Source organism: Silurus aristotelis (genome assembly GCF_946808225.1).
Source record: "Silurus aristotelis genome assembly, chromosome: 16".
In the NCBI taxonomy this organism is placed as follows: Eukaryota; Metazoa; Chordata; class Actinopteri; order Siluriformes; family Siluridae; genus Silurus; species Silurus aristotelis.
In genome coordinates this window covers 8,169,364-8,180,810 of record NC_139589.1, presented here as the reverse complement: position 1 = coordinate 8,180,810, position 11,447 = coordinate 8,169,364, and the positions used below count along the sequence as shown (strand labels likewise).

The 11,447-nt window shown below is 38.4% G+C and overlaps 2 protein-coding genes across 2 annotated transcripts; one reads left to right on the top strand and one right to left on the bottom strand.

Moving 5' to 3' along the window:
* Nucleotides 1-809: 809 nt before the first annotated feature.
* sc5d (sterol-C5-desaturase) lies at nt 810-8,733 on the bottom strand. Its single transcript, XM_083564938.1, has 5 exons — nt 8,592-8,733; nt 7,210-7,427; nt 6,140-6,272; nt 2,259-2,359; nt 810-2,159 (listed from the first exon to the last, which is right to left on the bottom strand). Exons 2-5 carry the CDS (start codon nt 7,417-7,419, stop codon nt 1,746-1,748), a joined length of 858 nt encoding a protein of 285 aa, XP_083421064.1. The 5' UTR covers nt 7,420-7,427; nt 8,592-8,733; the 3' UTR covers nt 810-1,745.
* A 406-nt stretch (nt 8,734-9,139) lies between these two features.
* anapc13 (anaphase promoting complex subunit 13) lies at nt 9,140-10,274 on the top strand. Its single transcript, XM_083564959.1, has 3 exons — nt 9,140-9,275; nt 9,400-9,506; nt 10,072-10,274. Exons 2-3 carry the CDS (start codon nt 9,408-9,410, stop codon nt 10,195-10,197), a joined length of 225 nt encoding a protein of 74 aa, XP_083421085.1. The 5' UTR covers nt 9,140-9,275; nt 9,400-9,407; the 3' UTR covers nt 10,198-10,274.
* Nucleotides 10,275-11,447: the final 1,173 nt, after the last annotated feature.

Below are 11,447 nucleotides of genomic sequence, written 5' to 3'. Positions count from 1 at the left end.
GTTTCCCTGAAAGGGAAAAAACGTGGCTCTAAAAACGTGCAGATTGTCAGACACTGAAAAAAATACTTGATTGCACAGCACCCTCTACTGTTCATATGACAGAATAACAAACACAATTTTAACGCTGCGAAGAGAAAATACTGAAATGTAGGAATGATTTGAACATATCATATTAAAGGTGCAGGTTATGGTGTGTAACATGTTTTAAACGTTTTAATAACGTTATTTCAAAGAAAATAGAATAGGTTTTTGTTATTTTTGCCATTTACTGTACAGTGCACAGTGAAATGAAACAACTGAGGACAAAGAACAAACTAAAACACTACGAATTGCACATATTTGTTCGAAAGGTTTTTATACAAATCCCTATTTGAGAGAAATAGAGTGTGTGTGTGTGTGTGTGTGTGTGCCAGTCCAGTCCCTTTATCTTAAAGTGGATTGGCTTGAAGAAATAAACTGTTACACAGGCTGGTCATTAGGGCCTAAATGCGTCCTCTTATGAGATGGCAGGAGTGTGAAGAATAGGTGTGAGGGGTGTGTATTTGTTGTCAGCCACACATGCTGTGGTGTAAATGTCCACAAGGAAGAAAGGAGAGACGTTCTCTTCTGTCTCCATTATCCACTGTAAGGACGTGATCTCAGATTTCAGCTTCTATTTACAAGGGTACCGACATATTTCACTAGAGATGGGGGGACTTTCTGGAAAGACGCTGTCAATTCTTCGTTTGCAATTTGCCTCAGAGGAATCAGGAAATATGGAAACGCTACTATGTGTATAAAAGTTACAATCAGTAAAGTCACTGCCACACTTTATTTCATGAGCTTTTTATTTGCATTATACATTTTATTGTTTAACTTTAACCAAAAGTATTTGATTCAATAATGAATTTAATAATAATCTCAATATAAAATTTTACGCATTATTTCTTTCTTGTTATGAACTGAAACTTACACTATATGCCCACGTTTGTGTCAACCTGAACATAACGCCGTTTTTTTTTTTTTTTTTTATCCAGATTTAGTTTCCCCTTCGCTCTTTATGATATCCTCTGCTCTTCTGCGAAGACCTTCCACTACTGTAGCTTCTGTGAACATTTGTTCCATTCATCCACAAGTGCATAAGATCAGGTCCTGATGTTTGGTGATGAGTTCTGAGGTACAGTCTGCATTTCCGGTTCATCCCACATCTGTTCTTTTTTATGGGGGTGGGGTGTGATCCACTGATGTCCAAATACTTTTGTACAAACTGTATTACTTTGTTTTTTTTTTAATGCAATTCACAGATGTTTGGCACTTTATTGTTGGAATAAAAAAAAAAAAGGCTCCTGTATTGAAAAATATATATTGCTTTTGAAGCTCGGGGGTTCTTCAGTTCTTAAAAGGGTCTACAAAGTATTTCCAGGGGTCTATTAATTGTTATTAGTTTTACTATCAGGTTTTAATAGTAAATAGACTCATTTCCTAGTTGCTTGAAATATATTAGATCTGAAAAAAATCTGTAACTGAAAAACATGTCGGTCTATAATAATAATAAACCTAATGGCACTTTTAATATGAATGCGTTTTGAGAAAGTGTCCTTCTCAGTACATAGATTTTTACTACAGTTAATGGGCTGCAAAACGTTTGAGAACCCCCTGCTCCGGCGGATGCAAAAAAAAGAAAATCTGACACCATGCATTAAACAATAAATACTTACTTAAGGATATTAATGTTTGTGAAAGAGCATTGTTACAGTGATGGTGATCTACTCAGCTTTACCATTAGCACGGCCCATTAACGAGCTCTTTAGGTTCCTAACGCACTCCAGCGGCCCTTTCCCCATCAGTGCAGACGGATGCCTGTACGAGCCTCCGAGGCGATCCCACAGCGTGAAATACTGTCCGTAGTTATAGTCGAAGAACAGATGGTGATCGGTGTGATGCGCGGCTCCATTGATGAACTTCTGCAGCAGCCGTGGCACCCTGTAATCGCCATCGTGAATGGAGATGGTCCACACGTTCACAAACACATAGAGGCCCAGGTAGAGTCCCTTGTGCAGGGGGAAAAGGAAAGGGTAGATGTGATAGGGCAGGCCCTGGAGAAAGCCGTCTACGGGGTGGAAAGCGTGGCTGGCGAACGGACTCGGGATCTTCCACACGTGGTGCGGTTTATGGAAATTCTGGAACCCGGTGTAGATAGAACGAAATTGTTATAGACACGCATGATACGGGCAAAATCAATACGTGACGTGTACTAAATGTGTACTTCTGACAATTACCTTATAGATGAGTTTATGGTGGAGGAATCGGTGAATCCAGTAGATGCACATATCGGTGAAAAAAAGAAAGGAGAACATGCTGAAGATCAGTCCTGACCAACCTGAACGACAAGAAAGAGAAAATGAGCAAGAAATTTGGAGAAATCTAATAAACGGTGTGATGTGTTTTACAACATAGTAAGTGTTATGCATTAAAAAGGTGTATATTCATAAAAAAAACATTATTTGTCAATATTTTGCATTTATGAAAGAAGTATATTTCATACTTTTTTTATCAATGTATTTAGAAACCTCTTCTCTCTACAACAGCTATAACAAATTGTTGCCACAAAAGTTTTGTTTTTTTTCATTAACTACAATATCTAGACAAAAGTTTGTGGACACCTGACCAGAAGATTTGTGGTTTTGAACATCCAATTCACACATTTAGTCCCTATGTGCTGTTATAATAACCTCCACTCTTTTGGGAAGATGTTCCACTAGATTTTGGAGTGCGTTTGTGGAGATTTGCTCATGCAGACACAAGGGTCTTAGTAAAGTCTGGTACTGTTGCAGGTGAGGTGAGGAGGCCTGGGGTGCAGTCAGCATTCACATTCATCCCAGAGGTGTTCAGTAGGGTTGAGGTCAGAGCTCTACAGATCTATCTATCTGTCTGTCTGTAGCTGTCGTCCCCCCACTCTTACACGTTCACTCAGGCTGTCTCTTATCCCAGACATCCCTCATGTCTATGTTACCCTTTCTGGCTCTCCCTTTTAGTTATACTGCCTTAACTATTTTTGCCGGAGTCCCTACTTACTCCCTGGTCACACTGTACAGTGGTTTTAAACTTTTATTAATAAATGAGAATGCTTAACAATCCTTCTTCTCGCTCCCTGTTACATCTCTCTCGTATCTCTTTTCTACTCTCTGTTGAGTTAAACATGCTCCTGAGGTACTGGCGACCAGTGTTCCCGATGCCCCACCGCTGGATGGAGTTCTCTTCCATTGGAGATCACTCTGTGCAGCTGGGGATGGTTCCACATCTACAGCCTAAAGATCCATGAACTTACTCAACAACTTTGAAGATGGATTTGGACTGTAATTAATATCAACAGTCTGTTACAACGGCTCCACAGGACCAAAGGAACACAGGTTACATAAACACTATTGAATTTGAGCGTCCATCACTCAACACCTCGACAATGATGAACTGTAATGAATGGACCCAGATACCATCCAGATGAGGAGTCTGGTTCCTCTCAAGGTTTCTCTTATACCACCTTAGAGATTGTTTCCCTTAACACAGTCACCACTGACTCACTTATTACGGACAAACTTACAGTTATAAGGAACAAATTTATAGGCTGTGAATTTAGACACACTTAATCCAACTTTATAACCGCTTTATCGCTTTACAGATTCTTTAAGATAGTGTTCATTGTTAAAAGTGCTATACAAATCATGAATTGAATCTTCATGAAGCTGACTTTGTGCACATGGATATTGTCCTGCTGTAAAAGGTCTTGGTTCTCCTAGTTCAAGTAAAGTGAAAATGTAATGCTATCAAGTGCAAAGACCACCTATACAATTGTGTGCATACAAACTTTGTGGTAACAGTTTGGGAAAATCCACATATGAATGGAAAAGGCAGGTGTTCCAATATTTAGTCCATATAATGTATCTATCATCCCTCTGTCTAAGACTTCCATACATGAGTTCTGTATACTATAAGGATCCCGCTACATGTGTGGAGTTTGACATTGGACCTCCTGGAGTGTTTAAAGGCTCTGGCATGGAGAAGCTGATGCTGGATCTGTGATAATCACAAATGCTGAGCTTATAAAACTAGGAGCTACTAACCATATAGACTGTATAAGACTGCAGAAAGAACATCACTTATAATCTTATACACCAGTAATCATGTTAGTTCTCACTCTCCAGTGTTCTGTATTGTTGAAAGATTTATGATCAAACTCTTGATGTCACCCAAATGAGGTTGGGTTCCCCTTTTGAGTCTGTTTCCTCTTAAGGTTTCTTCCTCATAACATCTAAGGGAGTTTTTCCTTGCCACAGTCGCCACGGCTTGCTTATCAGGGACAAATTCACACCATTCACCTTAACTGTTGATTTGTGTAAAGCTGCTTTGAGACAATGTCTGTTGTGAAAAGCGCTATACAAATAAACTTGACTTGACTTGACTTGACTATAAGATTAGCCCCGCCCACTGTAAGGAGATGACAATGCAGTTTCAAACATTAATCTCTATGTAAGCTTAAAACAATTCCTTGAGTCACTTGAGTAATTCGAATACATTATAATAAACTCTGGAGCGCTCTGGACAGGTAAACACAGAAGATGCTGAAGAATGAAAAATGAACGGGAAGAAAAAATCGAAGGGCGAGGAGACGATTCAGGCCACGACAAACAGTAATTTTTTATATTTTTCATATTTTTCTATTTATATATATATATATATATATATATATATATATATATATATATATATATATATATATATATATATATATATATATATATATATATATGTATTTTTATGTAATATGGCAATTTAATTTGACAGATATTCTTGTATGTAATTTCAGCAATAAAAATGTAAATCTTTTTATAAAGGAAATTTTTTTTGTTAATTTTGTGAGACCCCTTGTTTTCTTTAGTATATTAAGTATTGCTATTTAATATAGAAAATATATTCTTACCAGATTATTTAATTAATCGTTGGAATAATCATTATAATAATTGATAACTAAAATTATCGATAGCTGCAGCTCTCTGTTCATGTGTCATTTTTTATTTACAACTTAAACATACTATAGACAAGCCAAAGTTTTTGAATATATCATGTATGCTATATTTTTAGATGTTTGGACTTAACTAATTTCTTCAATTAAAACTGAAGCTGAATATAAAGAGAAATGTCGGAACTGGTTACGTCTCGAACGATTTGGTTGGAAAGTTCAGAACACCGAGATACAGACGTACTTGAGCTCTCACACACTGGCTATCAGTTTTGACACTGAGGTAAAGCACAAAGTACACAGTCTGGATTATTCCAGTAGGAACATAAAATGCACAAACACACACAGAAATGCACACAAACAAATCCTTATGAGGACCTTCTTCATTCTAGCTGAAAAAACATTTTTTGACATTTAACAAAACTGTAGTTTAAAAAGGTTTCCTCATGCGGACAATTCAAATGTCCCCACAGGGACACAATCATATCCGTTGAGAGAAACGTGAGACAAGCAGAGACAAACACAGAGAAATTTGACGTTCACACATGGAATTATACAGCGGCAAGTCACCATACAATGAAATCACCAATGTTCCTACTACTGGTTGCCATTGTAACTTTCTCAACTTTTACTGGTTACTCTCCAGTTGGTTTTGCGCTGTATGTGTAAATATACACTATACTGTATAGTCAAAAAAATGGGACTATAAAAAAACTGGCCTTTCCTGCAATATGAGGTTCTTCTCCAAACTGGTACCACAAATTTGGAGGCACACAATGTATACTGTGTGTTTGGATGCAGTATAATAAAATTTTGCATTCACTTGAACTTGGAAACCTAAACCTGTTCATGGCAATGCCCCTGTGCACAAAGCGAGATCCTTTGAGATATGCCACAGTGTGGAGAGGAAGATCTTGAGTGGCCTGCTATAAAGCTCTGATCCTAACCCTATTGAACCCCGTTGGGATAAATTAGTACCTGACTTTACTGACACCCTTGTGGCTGATGGAGGAGGATCTGGAGGAGGGAATTATGAAAGCGCATTGGGACTAAATGCGATGCTTAAAATGTACACGCCGTACCTCGTGATCAGGTGTCCGCAAACTTTTGACAATAAAGTGTAGCTTAAGAGCTAAAGAGACTTACCCAGCGGAGATTCAGTGACATTGTCGTAAAGCCTGCTGTAGCCCCGAACTTCGGCAAAGAACAGTGCAACAGTGGGAATGCTGATCCACGGCAAAGAGGTCAGAGCATACTTTATTTCACGTCTCACCTGGTTCTGGTGGAGACAAGGAGAAAATAATGGGGGGGGGGGGGGGAACCCAGCAACAATTTCACCTTGTTTATAGAAACCAGGCCATTCACAGAGGTCACTTTGCAGGTTTATAATTACCACCTAATCACTCAGAAGCCCAGCAGCATTTTATTTAACATCATAGCGTCAGTTCTGGATTTTAAAACACCTGAACTGACTAACATCTACTCAGCCGGGGCGGGGGGGGGGGGGGGGGGGGGGGGGTTGGGGGCTTCGCAACTCCATTTGCACTAATGGAGATGGTACAAGAGGCAGTCCTGATATCTTGAGCCTAGTCTTAAGATTTTTCAATGTAGAGAAAACAATCAGCAACAGGGTATTGCTCATTTGTGATATATGCTGGCTGTTGAAGAGACAAGAAACAAGAGCAAGGCTTACACCTGTTCTATCTCTGCTGCCTGGTCTGATGGCAAGAGATTATACTGGGTACAGCATTTCAGTGTGAAGTAGACATGCTGTGAGATTCAAAGCTTACTGGTGACTCGTCTCAGGCGGTGTGGAAAAGCCTTCAACAGAAAGGACTGCTGTGAGGTTACATGTGCGAGTTTAAATCGTGGGCTATTAAACATCCTGCTTCAAAACGACACTGGAACTGAATCAGAACGAAACACGAGCAGCAGTCGGAAAACCGATCTGATCATGGCGACAGATTCTGACACACATCTACGCTCCGCCGGATTCATCCTGACCCTTTTCCCGGCTGGAATTTCTGCACTTTATGCTGCTGCGTAAAGGTTCAGAGCACTTTGGGGGAAATCCTACCTTGGATAGAACTTCTGGAGTAATCATCAGCCATTCAACACGTTTTTTGGGACAATGTCTATTGATAATCAACGCATAATCAGCTCTGCAAACTTGTTATATATTATTTGGTTTATGAACCAAAGAAGAATGCACTGACCTCTAAAAACTGAGGGTGCTTCATTAAATTGTGGTCAAAGATGAAGTAATAGCTTAAAGCTCCCAGACCAAGATACAAAATTGCAGCGCCGAGGTTGGTGACCACCAGCAGCCCAATGATCTGCCGCACGGCCTCATCTTCAGGCCAGGATGACGGGTACACATACGGAGTGAAGAAATGAGAGTCGGCGAAATTCAGTACCAGATCCATGCGTGATCCTGCGGCAAAGAAAAAAAACTTTATAAGAAGCAGAACGAATGTGTTGCAAAAGAGTTGAAATTCTGCTTCTCACATTACATGGAGACGTCATCTGGGGAAATTGGGGAATATTCCAAATTGTAATCTTACCCGGTTTTAGGGGAATTCATTAGAAATTTGGGGAAAATATAAAGATTGTGTTTGGTCATAAGCTGACATGCATGCAAACGAATTCAGATTTTAAAAATGTTTTTTGACCTGAATTAATTGTTAGTATCATTTTGTTGCACAACAGCTCACAAGGAAGTTTGACAAATAAATTTGTGTTTGTCATTTACGTGAATACTCACCAAGATGGACATTTGGCGTTATTTTTTGTTACGTTATGAATGCACAGTGTATGTAGGAGGTATGTCTTTAAGGGTGTTGTGTGCTTGTGATTGATGGATGCACACATTATCGACATTTAAGATCCCTGTTAAAGGCAAACCAGCATTTATGTAAATTCCCAGTTTATTCCCATTAATTCCCATGGAAAGTATCCCGTCTTGAAAATTCCCGAAATTTTGCAAACCTAGTAATAACAATGTAATAATTTAATACTATTACCCAATAGATTCAAAGAGACACATTTAAATGGAAATGAAATGCTGAAATGATATTGTTGAGACTATGAAGTTTATTATCTACACGTTCTTTCTTGTATACAACCGAAACCTTTTTCTTTCTTAAAAAAAAAAAAAATTAAGGTACATATTTTAATAAATGATTACATTTCTGAGACATACAGTATTAAAACCATGATTTCTGACAACCCTCATTTCTTCTGTCTTGAACTTCCGTCATAGGTTTTCCGTCATAAAACCTACAGTTACAGCTTTATCTCTGACTTTTAGAAAGTACTGGAACTGGAGACTCCTTCAAAAATCCTTCCAGAATCTTACTTACAAAAAACTTCAAACTGTAGCAGCAGGTGTGAATGTGGAGCAGGTGAGTTTAAGTTCTTACTACAGAAACAGGAACCCAATGATATACAGTACACCTGTATTTTGTCTTGCAGGGAATTAAATGACATTTTATAATAAAGATGTTCAAAATACACGCAATAACAGTTTGCAAATGTGAAATAAATCTGAACTGACGCTTATTGAAGCACACAGAGAGGGAAATCAGTGCTGACTTACCTGCTCCGCTCAGCGTTTACCTGCACACACCAGTCACTGACACTCTCTTTACTGCGGAGCTCCGAAGCAGCCAATAGCGCTACACTTCCGCGTGACGTAGACACGGTTCTCGGTTGTGATTTGTCAGAGCAAAAATCTGCTCATGGCGTTACATGTGAGGATACAATCCAAGGATGAGTGGAATTCTGAAATCCAGCCTTGACCCGAAATAAAAATCAAAGTGAAATGTAATATAGAATAATAATCATTTGGATAAAACTGCTTTTTTTAAAAAAAATCATAGATATATTGCTCTTTCATTTTACTTTTATTTAGCTTCATGCGCACTGTGACAACAAGAACGAAAGCAACAACAATAATAATAATAATATTAATATGAATATGAAAATGAATATGAATATAAATAAAAAACATTCACAGACAATAAAAAAGGAGTCCGGGATATACGTCATCAAAAAGCGACTTGACAACAAACGGCTATTTACAAACTCCCTTCTTTTCACCCGTTTTTGTACAACTCCTGTGATTCGCTAAATCAGTTGTCAGTCACCGCGGGGCTACGCGTGATTGGCCAATCCTACCGCATCAGGCTGATTTTTTTTTCTGAATACGGGTGGGCGAATAGCGTTTGCGTGGTGTGTTTTGCTTGGGTTTGAGTGGTTTTTGCTGTATCGGTTTTAAAAGGTGTCTGGATGTTATATATGTTATACATGGACGTGTGCACTTGCATATCATGTGCTGTTTTGTTTATTGAAAGCTGCTTCCGGTATCATGTGTGAGTAATAAGTTTGTTCCGGTTTGCATGCAGCTTTGCTGATGGACAGTGAGGTTCAGAGGGACGGGAGAGTGCTGGATCTAACCGATGATGCCTGGAGGGAGGACCGGCTTCCCTACGAAGATGTAACGATTCCTCTGGTAACTGCAGAGCTCTCTGATAAAACTCATGATTTCAGGAAGATGTGTTATTTTAAGAACTGATACTGATCCTTCCACTGTGACTAAATGCCTCTGATCTTTGTAGATGTATTTTATTATATGAATGATCTTCATACAACACTGAAATCATCTCATTTTTGAGGATGGATTTGGATTGGAATTGATACCAACAGTCTGCTACATTGGATTAGGATTGCACTTTGCATGAAGTTCTGCATGAATATTTTGCATTTAAGCCCCCCATCAGTGAACTCTCTACCTAAACATTGATAAAAAAAAAATAATAATAATAATATAACTCATGTTCCTCCTCTGCACATGTCCAAACCATCTCAATCTCGCCTCCCTCACCTTGTCTCCAAAACGTCCTACATGCTCTGTCCCTCTAATAAACTCATTTCTAATCCTGTCCATCCCCGTCACTCCCAACGAAAACCGCAACATCTTCAGCTCTGCTACCTCCAGCTCCACCTCCTGTCTTCTACTCAAGAAGAGGTTTAATAATATTGGATTATCATTTTTTTATGGTGTGATCTTTCTTTAGAGTGAACTCCCAGAAGCAGAGCAGGATAATGGAGGATCCACAGAATCTGTCAAAGAGCAAGAAATGAAGTGGTCTGACTTGGCTCTGCAAAGTTTACATGAAAATACTCCAAGTACCGGAACATAACAGATTTCATATCAAATGTTATATTGTGTGTCTGGATGTTCATTGTTTTTCAAATAAAACTTTATTTGTAAATGTTAGACCGTCTCTTTAGTTCTCACTCTCCAGTCTTCTGTATTGTTTAATGATTTATAATCTTGATGTCACCCAAATGAGGTTGGGTTCCCCTTTTGAGTCTGGTTCCTCTCAAGGTTTCGTCCTCATAACATCTAAGGGAGTTTTTTCTTGCCACAGTCGCCACGGCTTCTCATCAGGGATAAACACACATCGTTCACTGTTAAATTCTGTAAAGCTGCTTTGAGAAAACGTCTGTTTTGAAAAGTGCTATAGAAATAAACTTGACTATAGCTGAGTAATTTAAAACGTTTTTACATTCAATTATGAACTAAAAATGTCAAAACGATACATTTAGCTTTTTGAATTCTATTATTAACGTGATCATGAGATTTCAATGGAAATGTTTCTAAAATTAGCCGATATTTCTAGAAGACGAATTTCCCATATATTTAAAAGAAGCTTGTTTAAGGTGAGTACACAAATGCCTGAAGTGTTTCATGAGCTGATTGATCAAAAAAATTTAATTTCTTTGGATATAAAAAAGATTCTCCAAAATATATATAACCTGCAGTAGATATTTGCATATTGGATTTCAATACCATTGTGGGGTTTTATTTTTGTTTACATTTATTTAAGAGAGTTCAGCAAAAGAACTAGTGGCAATTTTTCTTATACATTCTGTCCACTAGATACTGTTATTAATTGCTAAAAATGTGGACAAAAGTATTAGGACACCTGACATTACCAGCCATATGTGGTGCCTTCATCAATCTGTTAATACAAAGTTAGAGGCACACATTTATACATTGGATGCAGTAGCATTATATTGTCCCTTAAATTGAAACCCGTTGCAACATGACAATACTGATGAACACAGAACAAATGATGTGAAGATCTAGTTTACATGGGTTGGAGTGGAAGATCTTGAGTGGCCTGACCTCAACCCCTCTGAGAATTACCTTTGGGATAAATTGGAACGCTGACTGCACCCCAGGCTTCCTCACCCACATCAGTACCTGACTTTACCAACACCCCTTTGGCTGAATGAGCACAAATCTCCACAAGCAAGTTTTGTGGAACATCTTCCCAGAAGAGTGGAAGATACTATAACGGCAAATGTAAACTAAATGTGGATGTGTTAAAAAAAAAAAAAAAAAAAAAAAAACACTGACGAATCTTGTGGTCATGTCATATAG

What these genes read in the sequence shown, in the direction of transcription:
- sc5d (XM_083564938.1), bottom strand. Translation starts at nt 7,419, where the DNA reads ATGGATCTGGTACTGAATTTCGCCGACTCTCATTTCTTCACTCCGTAT. An exon ending in AGCACCCTCAGTTTTTAGAG is followed by an intron (nt 6,273 to 7,209) that starts GTCAGTGCATTC and finishes TGTCTCCACCAG; the next exon opens with AACCAGGTGAGACGTGAAAT. An exon ending in TGTCACTGAATCTCCGCTGG is followed by an intron (nt 2,360 to 6,139) that starts GTAAGTCTCTTT and finishes CTTGTCGTTCAG; the next exon opens with GTTGGTCAGGACTGATCTTC.
- anapc13 (XM_083564959.1), top strand. Translation starts at nt 9,408, where the DNA reads ATGGACAGTGAGGTTCAGAGGGACGGGAGAGTGCTGGATCTAACCGAT. An exon ending in AAGATGTAACGATTCCTCTG is followed by an intron (nt 9,507 to 10,071) that starts GTAACTGCAGAG and finishes ATCTTTCTTTAG; the next exon opens with AGTGAACTCCCAGAAGCAGA.